We start from the raw sequence: 15,306 nt of genomic DNA on the forward strand, positions 1-15,306 counted from the left end.
GAAGTCTTACATCCATATCTAATTGCAACAATATAAAAAAAGTGAAAATCAGATTATAATGTAATAATTTCAAATATCGACATCAAGTATTTAGCCTTCCTTTGTTACATTATTTCAATAGGGATTGTGCTTGTTATGATAATACAAATGCTATACTTTAATATATACTATATTTCATAATTATGTAATCGATCGAACGATCGGGTAAATGGATTTGTTGTCAGGCATTCACTTCATGACTACAATGAAGGAGTTGTTTTTTTAATATTTTCAGTACACAAACAACCTCAAAACAACAACAACAACAAAACACCTCGGCAACAAGAAACTGTATCCCTCCCCGTTCTTTCTATAGCACTAGGAAAGTGCCATTTATAGATTAAACTCACGCTTTGTTTGATAAACAATAAAGCTGCGAAACGTCATGCATAATCGAAGGCACGGAATTAATTACTGAGACTACCCGACAGCATGCAGCATCCATAAATTTGAATACATTACGAACCCCTCTGACAGTAAATTAGTACCAGGTAAGCTTCTGTTCTCCTGAATGAGTCATGCTCAAACGAACGCGTGTCGTTACATCATTGCATTCATGTACACAGTGAACTCGTTATCACGAGGTACTAATAGGGCCGGAGATATATGTACAGTATGCCAGGTATATTTTGATATGATTCAACGAATCAAAACAGGGAGGTGACCTCCCTGATCAAAAGAAGCTGAAACTATTCGAACAAAGACATTTGCACCATCGGAACCGAAAGCAAAAAAGCCTGAGTTTGTTGATTCAACCATTTCGTTATATCAGACATCTTTGCTATAACGAGCTTCCACCATATCATTGTTGGCGAAATAGGTACGAAGGTAGTTTTATTTCTATGCGCTTCGATCAAAGCGAGCGCTCACCTTTATTTCCCCCTTCTCTCGTTCATGTAAAGATAATCTATTACGTATCTTAAGATTCCATTCATATGTTGCAGTTTAATACCATTTTGTGAGAGGCATTCAGAATCCAGTCACCAGGACTGGAAGAGGACTACCAGTGGTTTCGGAAGACTGGTTCACAATGTCGCACCGTTTTTCAGTGATATTAATAAAGCCGTGTTTGAGAATGATCAGCGTCATGCATGATGCAATAAAGAGGCAACCATGGTTCTGTCGATTTTTTTTTTATACTCACGCCGAATTTGCACGAATGCAGATAGACACAGTCATTTCAATTATGATACCTCTGTGACATGGGTATTTACAGTAGCCGATTGGTGATGATGTATTCATTTTTGGTGTGGTTACCATATTTTCTGGTTTTTTTTTTTTTTGTTGTGTAAACACATTTCCTTCGGTCTTATTAAACATACTGCCAAATAGATGTCCGTCGACTTTTGCGCATGCGTGGTTTCATGCGTGTGGCAGGTAGATGTTCTATGTGGACTTCCGATTCTGTTTAAGTCAACACATTTGTTTTTCCTTTCTCTATGATATAGTTCACATTTACTCCATGAATTGGGGAATTATTCGGCAGATACGATTAACTTTCTACAAAAGCGCCCTAGGAGTTGTCAGAGTCGTTTTGCCCGGATGACTCGCACTCGTTTGACACCAGTTTCTGCAGCAACCACTTTGCAAAGTGGTGGCAGTTGTTGAAGAGGAGGTTGTAGCCGCCGACCGACTCGATGTAGCCGCTCGCCATGGTTTCCACCTGCTCGCTGCTGCACGAGCTGCGTCCCTTCTCGGTCCACGTCGTCATCGGGCACGCCGTCACGTTCCTCTGGAGACCGCCCAGAGTGTACGTCAGCCGTCGTCCCGGTCCGAACTCGTAGGCCACGCCCCGGAAGTAAACGAAGGAGTGGTCGAGTTTGTACGTGTTAATGTCTATGACGGGGTCGTGGCTCTCCCGCCTTTTGCGTTTGCGCCTGGCTACGTTGGATCCACCCTGCTCGATGTAAGACGACTGGGGAATGCCGCACCAAAAGTCGTAGAATTCCAGCGATCCTAGCCACACGTCAGCGTATGTGTCTGAGAGAGAGAGAGAGAGAGAGAGAGAGAGAGAGAGAGAGAGAGGGAGAGAAATAACGAGAGATATTCAAATATTTTGTATGATTTGATTTAATCGCCGGGAGAGCGTTAATACTAATGACAACATCGGTATGAAAACACCGAGGAGAAGTTTAAAAAGGGAGAGGAGAGTACGGACACCGTTTTTGTTTTTGTTTTTTGCCAATGCTGCTAGCATTGTGATTTGGTTTGTAATATCCTCATTTCTTTCATTGATATAAAGATTAGAACCAATTAGAACTTCTAGAATTGTCCATCGGCAGACAATCCGATTTTTTTTATCCATATGCTCCCTCGAACTTGTTTGTGATGCCCGTTACCAAAAAAAAAAAAAAAAAAAAAAAAAAAATTGATGTCGGATTCGGAAGGATCTCAAATTTTTTTTTTTCATCTTGTCCGGAATTTCTCTTTAAAAGCGACTGAATTCAGCAAGCAGGCGCGATACACTGACGGTCTGACTGGAATGCTCCTTAAAGAATGGAGTAGACTGGAGCCATTGTGCAACTGATTTCAATGACTGCGGTAACACCACATTGCGCAGAATAAATACACAGAACATAAGATCTCCTGTCGCTCAGTAGCAGTGGCGTATCTAGGGGTAACGGCGCCCGGGGCATGCGCGAAAATTGCGTCCCTAATTTCTGAAAAAGTGTTCAACCCCAACCCCATCCCGGTAGGGACTTTAAACAAACTCTACATGATATGCTTTTTTTCAAGCACTTAAAAGGGTCTTTTGAGGGTGATTTAAATGTAGCGAATTTTGATACATTTTGGCGAGCGAGCGCAGCGAGCGAGCCGAACATTTTTGTATTTCAGCTTACAAAACATGGAATTCTTGCCATTTTTTGCTTATCAAATCTTACAATTCTAATCAAGATATAGTGACGGCCTTATAGATAACGATTTATACCAACAAACTGAGGACTTTAAAAAAATACTCTAAATTAGTGCGCGCGAGTGAGCAGAAATTTGTATATTTCTGCGTCATCATCACGTTTTGTTCTTATCTCTCTTTATATTTATATATATATATTGGCGAGCGAGCGTAGCGAGCGAGCCGAAAATTTTTGTATTTCAGTTTACAAAACATGGAATTCTTGTCATTTCTTGCTTATTAAATCTTACAATTCTAATCAAGATATAGTGACGACCTTATAGATAACGATTTATACCAACAAACTGAAGCCGAAATGTGTATATTTCCGCGTCATCATTACGCTTTGTTCTTATCTTTTTTAATTTTTTTGCGCCCCCCCCCCCTCGTATGTTCGAAACCGTTGGCCGTTGGCCTGCTAAATATCAAATGACATATGTGAACACAATAGACATTGTCATTTTGTCCGCGTCATCGTCACGTTTTGTTCTTATCTTCTTCTTCCTTTTTTTGATAAATTTTGGCGAGTGAGCGCAGCGAGCGAGCCGAAAATTTTTATATTTCAGCTTACTAAACATGGAACTCTTGTCATTTTTTGCTCATTAAATCTTACAATTCTAATCAAGATATAGTGACGGCCTTATAGATAACGATTTATACCACCAAACTGAGGACTTGAAAAAATACTCTAATAGTACGAGCGAGTGAGCCGAAATTTGTATATTTCCGCGTCATCATTGCATTTTGTTCTTGGTAATATCTTATTTGATTTGGGTTTTTTGCGCCCCCCCCCCCCGTATGTTCGAAACCGTTGGCGCCTTTTGATCCAATTGGCGATCGCTTCAGAACGAAAGAAATTGCAGCCGCTGCTCAGTGAAACATTTTGCCTGCTAAATATTAAATGACATGTGTGAACACAATAGACATTGACATTTTGTCCGCGTCATCAAGTTTTGTTCTTACCTTCTTTTTTATGTATATTTGGCGAGCGAACGCAGCGAGCGCGCCGAAAATTTTTGTATTTCAACTTACGGAACATGGAATTCTTGTGTGAACACAACAAACATTGTCATTTTGTCCGCGTCATCATCATGTTTTGTTTTTATCTTGTTTGATTTGGTTTTCTGCCCCCCCCCCCCACCATTCTCCCTCCCCCCCCCCCCTTTCCGGGCGAGGTTTTTTTTTTTTTCTTCTTCTTCTTCTTCTTCTTCTTCTTCTTCTTCGTTTTTTTTTTCTTTTCTTCGCTTTTTTTTCTCGTTTTTTTGCGCCCCCAAGGAGTGGCGCCCGGGACACGTGCCCCCCTTGCCCCCCCCCCCCCTAGATACGCCACTGCTCAGTAGTAGGGAGTAAACACACGTGAATGAAATCCTGTATTAAAAAAAAGACTCCACTTACCATCTCCAAAAACACACAAAAAAATATTTTTCTTCCTTTATCGTATATTTGTCCTTTATGTAAGCCGCACACACACACACACATACATGCGCACACACATATACATTTTCTCCGCCAGAATAGCTAAACATCCTTCAAATCTACCCTTACATTGTCTTAGGTTCTTCATTATATCCATTGTCGCGTGTGTGGGTGCACGTCACGAATTCGACAACCACAAATCATACAGCCCACGAGTCATACAGCCCACGAGTCATACAGCCTATGAGTTCGACACTAAGCAAACAAGGCCCACGAGACACATTAAGCCTCGCAATGTCGAACTCGTGGGCTGTTTTTACCTATATTGTCGAACTTATGGTAGTGTATGGTTCTTATTTGCCTGCATGGTGTCGAACTCATGGGCTGTATGACTCGTGGGCTGTACAACTCATGGACCTTTTTTCAATGTCATACTCGTGGAATGTATGGCTCGTGGGCTTCGAACTCGTGGGCTTCGAACTCGGGACTGTCACAGTATGACTCGTGGGTGTCGATCTCGTGGGATGACCCCGCATGTTTGCTCTTTGTGGAGAGAGGGAAGATTACTTCACGTTGTTTCACACTCGATCCCTCACTTGTATAATTTACCCAACACTGCGTTGCATTTTCTTTTATTTTCGTGTTTTCCAACTCCTTATAGTCAGGTGATCCCATCACTGCAAGCCCTTGAGGCTTTTACGGGACACCTTTCTCTTTCACTTTACTTCACTTCTCTCTTCCTCTTCTTTTTTTTTTTAAAGTCTGACTTCTTTAAAAGTCTGACTTGTTACTACTTTGTTATATGATGACCTATGTCATCCCTTTGTGTATTATGTTTGAATTATGTTATATTTCGTCTTTTTTAACAGTATATATTGTAGATGTGGAAAGAAATAAAGGAGAGTTCTATGCTCTCGGTCAATCAATCAAACAGGGTGATGTTTGTTACTCCCCTTCCTCCCCCCCCCCCCATCTCTCCCTCTCTGCCTCTCTCTCTTTCAATCTCAGTTTCCTAGTCTATTATTCTTTTTCTCCTACTTGCAGTCTATCAAGCAGACTTCTTATATTACTGGCAGCATTGTTAGACGTTTTTTTTTTCTGAAAGAAACCCCGAAAAAAACCCTGACAGCTGTTGAAGTAGTTTCTTCACTTTTATCAGGGAGGTGAGACCTGGTTTCCTCTCACCTCCCTGCTTTTATACACAGTGATCCTCGCTCCAACAAAAGTCTGCTGTATTAGAAGTGGGGGGCACATCACACCTCCCCCCCCCCCCCCTCTCTCTCTCTCTCTCTCTCTCTCTCTCTCTCAGTGGTCATGTGACTATCAATGGTTGACTGTGACTTGTGCTTTGTGCTTCTGGTGTCTGGATAAGCTGATGCAGGTGGACAAAGGGCTGTCTAAGTTCCGTCTAATATGTTTTTCCAGGGGTTAAAGGTACTACAGACAGAATACAATGTGGCAATTCTTGAGCCACGTCAGAGGGGTCCAAACGTGGCAAATGTTGTTGACTGACATAAAAACGTGCTTGTGGGACTTGGGCGTTTAGGAGGATGTGCAAATCAGGATAGCACATCTGCGGAAACATTCACTCATGCCATTGTGAATAATCCCAGTCTCCACTGAATTTCCAAGTACTCTTTGAAGAATTGACTATTCGTTGGTTCCTATCGTGATTAATTGCGAGTAGTCTGTTGTTTCAGAACGAAGTTCAGAGCATTTTTTTTCTTTGACTCCACTCTGCAAACTCTGTTATGATTTCGATCCATAAATGCTATTATCCCTGCTGGAAAGAACACAGTGTCCCACAGTGTGGGAAACACAATGTGAACACAATGTGAACACAATGTGAAATTTCTTCACACTTCGAGCATTTCAACAGTGTGAACACATAGTGAATCATCAATTCACAGTGTAGCACACAATATTAACATGTGAGAACACTCTGTGAAAACCAGACCACAGTGTGAAATCATCTCCACACTGTTAAATTCGAGCGTTTTCACATAGTCGACTATGTGAACACACTGTGAGCACACTGTGGGACACTGTGTTCTTTCCAGTAGGGATACATTTTGTGTGAATTTACAGTATTCTCTGTTTGTTTGTTTGCTTGCTTGCTTGTTTTAAATGCAAGCTTGAAGTCAACCTGTTTGTCACCACGTTTGTTATTTTGTGATGATTATTCGATACCAGATAGAAAATAGTATTCTACTTTACCCCCCTCCCCAAAAAAGAAAAAAATGCTAATAATGATTGAAAAGGAAGAGCTGTGTTTCTAAAACCCCTTTACAAACACACTGCCCAAACTAATGGAATTATAGGTCTGCATAGTGTGTTTACATATTATCACATTTACATTATCATATTTACATCTTACTATACTAGTATATACATTCATATCATGTTATTAATAAGTTGTGGTAGCAGAACTAGGACTGATCAAGGGCAACGTATGTCTTCCGAAGCGGAAGCGTCAGGCAGCGTTTCCTGTCATATCTTGAGTGTACAATGCAGTAACCTTGTTTTTTAGACAGCTCAACAAGATTCTTTCTTTTGATATTTAATGTGTAAATACACACATACATACATACACAATGCGCATGTAGCTTTGATTACCGTATCTATTTTGTTGTTATTTTTTTCAATAATCTTTATTTGATTTCTATAATTCCACATGACGAAACATTTGACATCTTGAATGTATAGTATACAGTCACACAATTTACAATCGGCAATGTTTGATCAACGAAAACAAAGAAACAATCAGTGCGTGACCCGAAATAAAATACAGCTGACATTTATACACAGACTAAAACGTAACTACCCAAAATAAAGGAAATAAAATCCATCCTATACCTGCCCTCTTAACCGTCCCCCCACTCCCCCACCCCCCCCCCCCCCACCCCCTAGCAGTTCTAGGGTCCCCGCTCACATCCCAATCCTACACTTCAATAAAGTATGTCAATCATATAAACTACATAACATACTCATATCATTTTATTCTATATTCATAATCACACACACACACACCCCTACACACACAAATATCTAACTATCCATGTATAATATAAGGTATATAATATCATGTAACCTATGTGAGGTGAAAGGTACAATACACGCATTCTTGAGGAGTGAGATTATTTGCTTTATAATTATAGTTTTCCTCTTTTTCATCAGTAACACCCAATTCAACACGATTCTCTTGTCTAATTGTTTTGAAAGGAAGAGAGAGGGGGAGGAAAAACAGGTGAAGAAATCTAAGTTGCTTTTATTCTACTCTCCAATATCCCTTTAAGTAATGCGAACATCTAACGGAAAAGTGATGGAGGTGTGAACTAAGGACATGCTTTTAAGCGCATTTCCACATACGGAAACCCATACCGACCTTTCCGGAGGAAAAACAACCTTGCAAAGAAAGCACCTGCTTTTTTTTCTTCTTTTTTTTTCTTCTTTTTTTTTTTTAAAGAAAGCACCAGCTTGAGAGTTACGATGACCCAACCTACTTTATATACTCGTGTTTCGTGTGCAAAATCATTATTCTGCGTTAACAATTGTAGACAGCCAAGAAAAACAAAACATGGCAACAGCAGCACCAACACATGAAGAGTTTGTTCGCAAAAACCGATAAGTCCATTTCTGACGATTTTGAAGTACGGTCTCTGTCATAAAGTACAAAATAATACCTTTTAAATGATATATTGGTCACTAAATATAAAGGTACATTTTTGACGTTATGGTCAAAAGAAGCAAAATTTTCTTATTATTCTCTGTATTTTTCTTGACCTTTAATCGCAAATATCTCCATTTGGCAAATATGGACTTATCGGTTTCTGCAAGCAAACTCTTCACATAGACATAAGTTTCACTGAGACTGAGAAGTTGTTTGAGGGTCAAAACAATGTTCTCTCTGTGGGCGTTTATTGGTTAATTTCTATCTAATACCATAATACAGGCAGTTGAAACATTTATCTTTAAAAAAATCTACAAAGCCAACAGATTGTGTGAAAAAAAAAATGATAGAATGAGCTTAAGAGCAGCTGAACAACTCAGTTGTTATTGAGGAGGGTGCATTGCTCTATGAAATGGACTTAATTTATTTTAGAGACATTTGTTTTCCTAATAGATATATAATGATGTCTCAACGGTGTGCACTTGTGGCTTACAGAGATTACACAAAACGCGTGCAAATTTTGGGTAATGTAACCATTGTTCTTCTGTGACAACGCTGAGAGAGAGGTTGAGCAGAAGACCCCCCCCCCCCCACACACACACACTCTTGCAAATTTTAGGACTGAAACGAAACGAGTTCATTTCCTAGATATGAAACATTATATCTTGTTTGCATTTTTTTTTTCGAAATCTTATTTCTAGTGTCTCTATAAACATTTACCGGTGTGATATATAAGACGTCTTGTGAATAACGCCTTAGCCAAAAACATCCGTATTTCTGCCCTGTAAAACAGGAAGTAAAATTTCAACGAACGGACTTTGAAAAGTACGACGTTATTCACACGCTATGTCCACGGTTGTATATCAGCAGCAATTCAGATCAATTACATATGAGATGTGCCAGGAGGTAGCTAATCTCCTTGTTTCCATACTTCAAAAAGAGTATACCAAATGACCTTCATTTTTAAACAATTTTTGTCACACGTCAAATTTTGAAAAAGCCATTACAAATAGAGCAATTATGACTTGGCCTGCATCCCCAAAATAATTGTGTGCAAAATTTGACAAATTGATCACAATGTCGCGGAAAAATTTATATAGCTTGCCCCTCCCCCTCCCTTGCTGAATTTGGTGTGATGTTTTTTTCATTCAAGAACTGTAGACTGGTAGATTTCGATTTTAATAGAAGTAGCATCCCTGCAGCGTGTTGCTTCGACACCGCGTCATTTTTTTTTTGAAAAGCCCCTGTCTGTGGTTTCACTTTCACCTTAAAAAAGACTTTCACCCCAAGAAATGGGATTTTGATGTGTGGCAATATGAGACTACCCAAACTAACTCGAGTTACAAGACTCTGAGAAGATAATACAGCATACTCGATGAGAGTAATTGTGGTAATTATCATGATCGTTGACGGAATGAATTCATTGGGGAACTCACCTTCGATGTCGTTTGAATCAGTGTCATTTAAAACAGGAGCATCTTGATGTCCTGTCTCCGAAGAAGTATCATCCTCGTGGTAGATCTGAGAGAGGCATCCAGCGGCAAAGGAGGCTGCAGAAAGCAACAACGCGGTGCAGACGACCGACTTCATTTTGGCGCGGAAACTCAAGTTGTGTTCTCCGCGAGCTTCGCGCCCAAGCCGACTGCACCAAATTCAAGGTAGATGATCATTTAGCGGAGAAAAGCAAGGGGGAAATTATGTGTGAGATATGGTGTGTTTGTGTGTGTCTGTTAGGCATGTGTAGGTGTAGGTGCATTTGCTCTCTACAGGCACGGACAATATGCACAGAGAATGAGTTGCTAAAGCGCTGTGGTTGTGTTTTTCCGTCGGCGTTGCGCTGTTGTGCCGGTGAGACGTGCGCGGCCGGCGAATGTCTTAGAACCATTTTCTCTTACGGCTTTACAGCAAGAACAAGAAATAACGATAATACAAAGAACAACAGCAACACGATACATGGTGCGTTTTGGGAGCGAACAATCGATCTCTTTCCCTTTTTTACATTATTGGCACAATTAACGGTACAAGAGCCCGTGTATGACACCTCACGCAGACGCAGATGTACCATGAGTTAAGTGGAGTTACAGTAGAATGTCTCTTTCATTTCCATCTGACAGGAAACCCTGTGTTCGTGCAGTGGCAACACGACTGTGAGGGGAAGTTATCGAAAATGACAAAACATTCTGACGGAATTTCGACTTTCGAGTTTCAATGCCTGCCTTTGTGCACCAGAACGGCCTCGTCCGACACATTTTGTTGTTGTTGTTGTTTAGGACGTGGGTATTTTTTTTTAAAATATTGTTTTACTCATGGATTTCCCGTCTGTAACAACACACCAGGAACATGAGGAACATAATAATGGATCATGAAAGAAAGACGCGGCTAAAAAATGACCCCACTGTCTACAAGACTCTGTGTACAAGACGCCGCGCACCACCCGAGGGGTCAGTAGTAGATTACGTTGCAGCAAATTTGACCAGTATGCAAAGTGTAAAATGTAAAGCATGACCTCAAGTTAATTGCATCATGCATTGATTCCAACAAAGGGGTGAAATATACAAAAATGTTTATTTCCTTCCAGGGAAAAAAAAATCAGAAAGAACAAAACTTGAAGAACCTATGTAATGTGAGGATTTATAATTTCCTGATTACCTATGTGGCCAAAAGAATACCTCAACATTCTGTACCCCATTAGTCTTATATTTTTCTACTATGTATCTTTAAATTACTTGGATACGCCAGGAAAAAATAAAAACGCTTCCAAAGCAGATGACACCCACTGCCAATAACTACTAAAATGCTAATATCAAAGAGCTAGTATTATCATAAATACATGCATGTGTCCTTGCAATGTTTTCTGTTAATCATTCTAGAACATGTTTTGTATTATTGTATCCTTGCTTTGCTATAATATTTCTCATGCTCCGCAAAGGGTCACAGAAATGAAAGAAAAGTTCGAATTAAGTTCAAAATTCACTGTGTGACAGACACGGCGCATCAACAGTTTCCATTAATATCACTATCACTACTATAACCATCATTATCATTTCCAAATACATGTATCTGAAATCGTCATTCCATACCAAAGTCCAATGATTAGAAGCCATTGTGGAAACGTAAATCAGACATTTTGTTCAATATAGCTATATGATGAAAGTATCACTCCATAACCAACGTAATAGCAGAATACTAAACGATCACGGTAGCGTGGCAAGCAAGGATTTCGTGCAAAGCATTCCTCTTTTCTCCTAGACCTGCAACCTTAGTGGGCACGTTGTATACAGGTTCAAATCTCGGCAATTTAAAGGTATAATTTACCATTACAAAAATTTTGTAGATGAATAAAAAAACTCAGCATTAATGCTTCAAAATAGTTCTAAAATGTGAGTAAGGGATATAAACAACCAGTGAAAAGGATTTGAATCAGTATAATCGATGTTAAATGTTGGAAATCATACTATAATTCGAGCAACGTTTGTCTGTCTGTTTGTTACTCTACTCCTCCCAGGTCCTTGGTCCGATCTCCATCAAACTTAGTGGGTGGATGCAGGTTCACCGCGAAATTGCCCTTGAGGGGTTCATTTTTGGAAAGGTAAGGGTCACTGGGGTGAAAGGTCAAATAACCGTTTTTCGCTACTCCTTGGGATTCCCCCCAGAAATATCCTCAATGGGGATTTCCCAGGTGTAGGCCTACTTATGCTTCCAGCAAGTTTGGCCAAGATCGGACCAAGGAGTAGCGCAAAACAGTTAGTTGACCTCCGTTGACCCAGTGACCTTAACCATTTCTGGGGGAATCCCCATAGAGGATTTCTGGCACTCCACGGGTACATTGACTAGTATACAAAATGTGAACAATAACATAATAAGAACGTTTCCAAACTAAACCGTCTACAGTTATGGCTTATTGAGAAAAATAGTGATATTTCCTTACACTTTAGGCTTTATTGCAAAAATCGTATATGATAGGATGTTTTGCGATACTTTACTGACCTACACATATGCATCAAATGTAATATCTTGAAAGTTTCTAAAATCACTGCTTTCAAAGGTAAACAAGACCTCTAAAGACCAGGTTCCTGTTTACAAAGTTACAATGTATATTCGTATGTTATATATATATATATATATTTGTTTCTATATTTCTACTGAAACTCAGCTATTGACTTCCAATAGCAAAAACTACTTGTAGAAGACCTGGTGTGCGAGTCTCATGGACAGTAAAACAAGAGAAGTCGCTTCTGTGGCTCCCCCATCACTTGATATTTGTGTATATCTCGTCTTTCCTATTTTTCTATCTACGGTCCCCTCGAAGACCCGCAAGTATTGTGAGATGGGGTGCAAAGAATCAGAGTGATTTAAAGAGCTTGCCCTATAGCTGTCTACCTAGCTGTAAGAAAGGTAATACACATGGAGAAGTTGATGCCAGCAGTGCGTCTCTGTCGTAAACTTGCCTGTGTTCTCTCTTACCCTACCCCCACCCCCTTTATCCCTCTCCCTCTTTCTCTCTAAGTCGCCTCTGTCCCTCTATATGCCATTAATGTGATTTTGCTGGGGAAACGTAATACCGTGTGAAAAATGTCTCGACACCGACACGCCAAAAAAACTGCCTTTACAAATCCGTCCATTCTAAGTCCCTGCTGTCGGAAATCGGTCGGCCATCCCTAGGCTTACCCCGCCGGGAATGAACTAGTCCACTGCTTGGACTGTTTTCGTCCTACTTTTTCCACACAGAATGAGAGAGAGTACTAATATTTCGTCGTTGGTGGCGTTGTAGGAATGGCCAGGAGCCTAGAAGACCGCAGTGGTTTGTCGACTCGCGATGTGTCGACTGTAGAGATTATCAGGGGAAATGGGAAAAAAAGAAGAAGAAAAGAAAAGAGTCCCGAATCGGGACTAGGAATGAACCGATGAAGTGTGTGTGTGTGTGTGTGTGTGTGTGTGTGTGTGTGTGTGTGTGTATGTTTGTGTGTGTGTGTGCATGAAAGATAAAAACACGTGTGTATTATCAAATGTTGTCTTAATGTTACTTCGCCCCATAAAGTTCAGTTCAGTTCAAGTCAGTTTATTTTTGTTTCCATTTTATCTTTCTCAAAGAAATAAAAAAAAAATCAGTGAAGTTAATACAACAAATAAGAATACAAAATGTATACAACCATGTCTTCTGATTGCAGCAATTAAAGAACACACTGAACACTAAATGTTAATAGTGATATCATGAAATAAAGATGTCTCAAAGAAGTAACAGAAATGTGATTGGGGCCTACATAAAAGCAAGCTTGTAAACTGTAGGCCCCCAATTTCAGTGGTGCACAGTTATTACAGAGAAGGGATATGAATGCCTGTTCAGTTTTGTACAATTGCTTTCTAAAGGCGCCCTGCAGTAACAAAAAAACATCATTCTACACGAAAATACCTAATACAATCATAGGTTACATTGTACACTAACAAACATCGAGAGTTGATTGATATACAAATGGAATATACTTTGGAACTGTTTAAACCCACGAGCGCAGCGAGTGGGTTTTAGACTGTTCCAAAGTTAAACGAGAGCATCCAATTCTCACTGATCCACGAAATAGGCCTGTGCACCATTTGTTATAAAATGAGCCCGTAAATTTATAAAATACAACCATTTTCCACATCATGCATTCGGTACACTTAAAACACTGTACAAGACTTGAGCAATGCGTTCGGATTTTATCGGACGCATGGCTCAGTGTGGATCAGTAAAAATCAATTTAATGCATGACAATTGACCGATCAGATCGCAGAAATTGTCTGAAATTTTAAAGGCCATTTTATAATTGTAAATAAGTATAGGCCTGCGTATATAGAGTTACATATCATCATGACAGAATGCTTATCATAAATGTTCATCAGGGTATTTTTAAAGTAGTACACCACAGATACTCAACATCAAGACATCAAGATCACAGGAGTGAAATTCACTCCATTCTGTACTTTACTCACATCCTCTTTAAAATTGTTCACTGCCAAAGTATTTAAAAGAACGAAATTTTGCTACTTCTGGAAGAAGGGGATGGTCATTTACCTTTAATTACTGTATGGATACCACAGAGTGATCGCTAAAAACCAACCGTTTGGACGCCTGATTTCATGATTTTCTCATAAGTTGATCAGAAATACATAATACTCATGATACTAGTCAATTAGAGACTAACTATATGGTGCAGTTCTTGTGGGTTGAGATATAATATTCTGTGTCACTTGCACTATTGTACAGAGGGCTTGAAGCTTTCTAGAGAGATCATTGTCAGTCATCATATTGCAATCAAAATCATCGAGTAAGATGATATTGTTTGAAACTGTATAACTTCTCAAGATTATGTTCTAGATTATTTAAAAAAAAAACCAGAATGATTATGTGGTTCCGTATACAATGTACATGTTCCAATGAATAATGAACAACTATTTAGGCGTTGAAATTCCTCCCACATCATTTCGAATTCGTCAGATTCGAGATTCAACCTTCTCACATAGGAAGAATTTTCTGATATGGAGCATCTCACTCCTCCTCCACATTGGTGCGTCTATCTCTCCTCTCAAACTTATATCCTTTCACGGAAAACAAACTGTCAGGATGTCCTTCTCCAACCAAGCTTCTGGCAGGCCTAGCACGTCACAAGGGTTATAATACTGAGCTAGTTTTGCAAAGCTGCAGTTTTACTGACTACGCTTCTCACGTTAGGCGAGCTAATTTCATAACCTTTAATCCGTTTAGTGTAAATGTTACAGGAGAATTAAAGCTAGAGCTACTGGAGTCTAGAGAATGGAGGAGAAACGGCAAAGGCAGTGTTAGCTTCTTGGACATCGCAAGGTAAAGTCTTCTTTATTTACAACAATCACTTCTGATTACAGCTATCGTGGGAATACATAGTTTCAATAATTATTTTTATGCAATAATTAGCATTGTTATGTCGAATACGCGTTATCTTCATTCCTTTGTTACTGTTTCAATGACTGACTTACTCTTTCCACATGAATGATTTCAATATCCTAAAATGTGTGGGTACATCTGCTTAGGTTGCAACTCAACGTAATTCTCACATTTCATTTTACCAAAATATTTATCTCTTTTTCTTCTCCAATTTTCATAATTAAATTAATAATCACACTCGGTTTTTTTTTTTACTGCTAAACAATTAACTATTTAAAGATATCTTAATGAATTCTATATTCAGTCAGTTATGATAATCAACTGCAATTTACCTTACATCAACTCATACATTAATATGAAAATGATTACTGATTAAACTTGAATTTGCTCTCC

General features: G+C 39.4%; 1 protein-coding gene across 1 annotated transcript; it reads right to left on the bottom strand.

Annotated features, from left to right (window-relative positions):
* Positions 1–1,552: 1,552 nt before the first annotated feature.
* LOC139712829 (uncharacterized) lies at positions 1,553–9,608 on the bottom strand. Its single transcript, XM_071624621.1, has 2 exons — positions 9,455–9,608; positions 1,553–2,019 (listed from the first exon to the last, which is right to left on the bottom strand). The coding sequence occupies exons 1-2, from the start codon at positions 9,606–9,608 to the stop codon at positions 1,553–1,555; spliced, it is 621 nt and encodes a 206-aa protein (XP_071480722.1).
* Between the last annotated feature and the right edge of the window lie 5,698 nt (positions 9,609–15,306).

Source organism: Diadema antillarum, unplaced genomic scaffold (genome assembly GCF_040938485.1).
Source record: "Diadema antillarum isolate AM-2024a unplaced genomic scaffold, OU_Dant_1.0 seq00001863_RagTag, whole genome shotgun sequence".
Taxonomy (NCBI): domain Eukaryota; kingdom Metazoa; phylum Echinodermata; class Echinoidea; order Diadematoida; family Diadematidae; genus Diadema; species Diadema antillarum.

Excerpts from the sequence above, each read along its gene's own strand:
- LOC139712829 (XM_071624621.1), bottom strand. The coding sequence starts at position 9,608 with ATGAAGTCGGTCGTCTGCACCGCGTTGTTGCTTTCTGCAGCCTCCTTT. Across the intron at positions 2,020-9,454 it reads TGATTCAAACGACATCGAAG|ACACATACGCTGACGTGTGG; the intron begins GTGAGTTCCCCA and ends TCTCTCTCTCAG.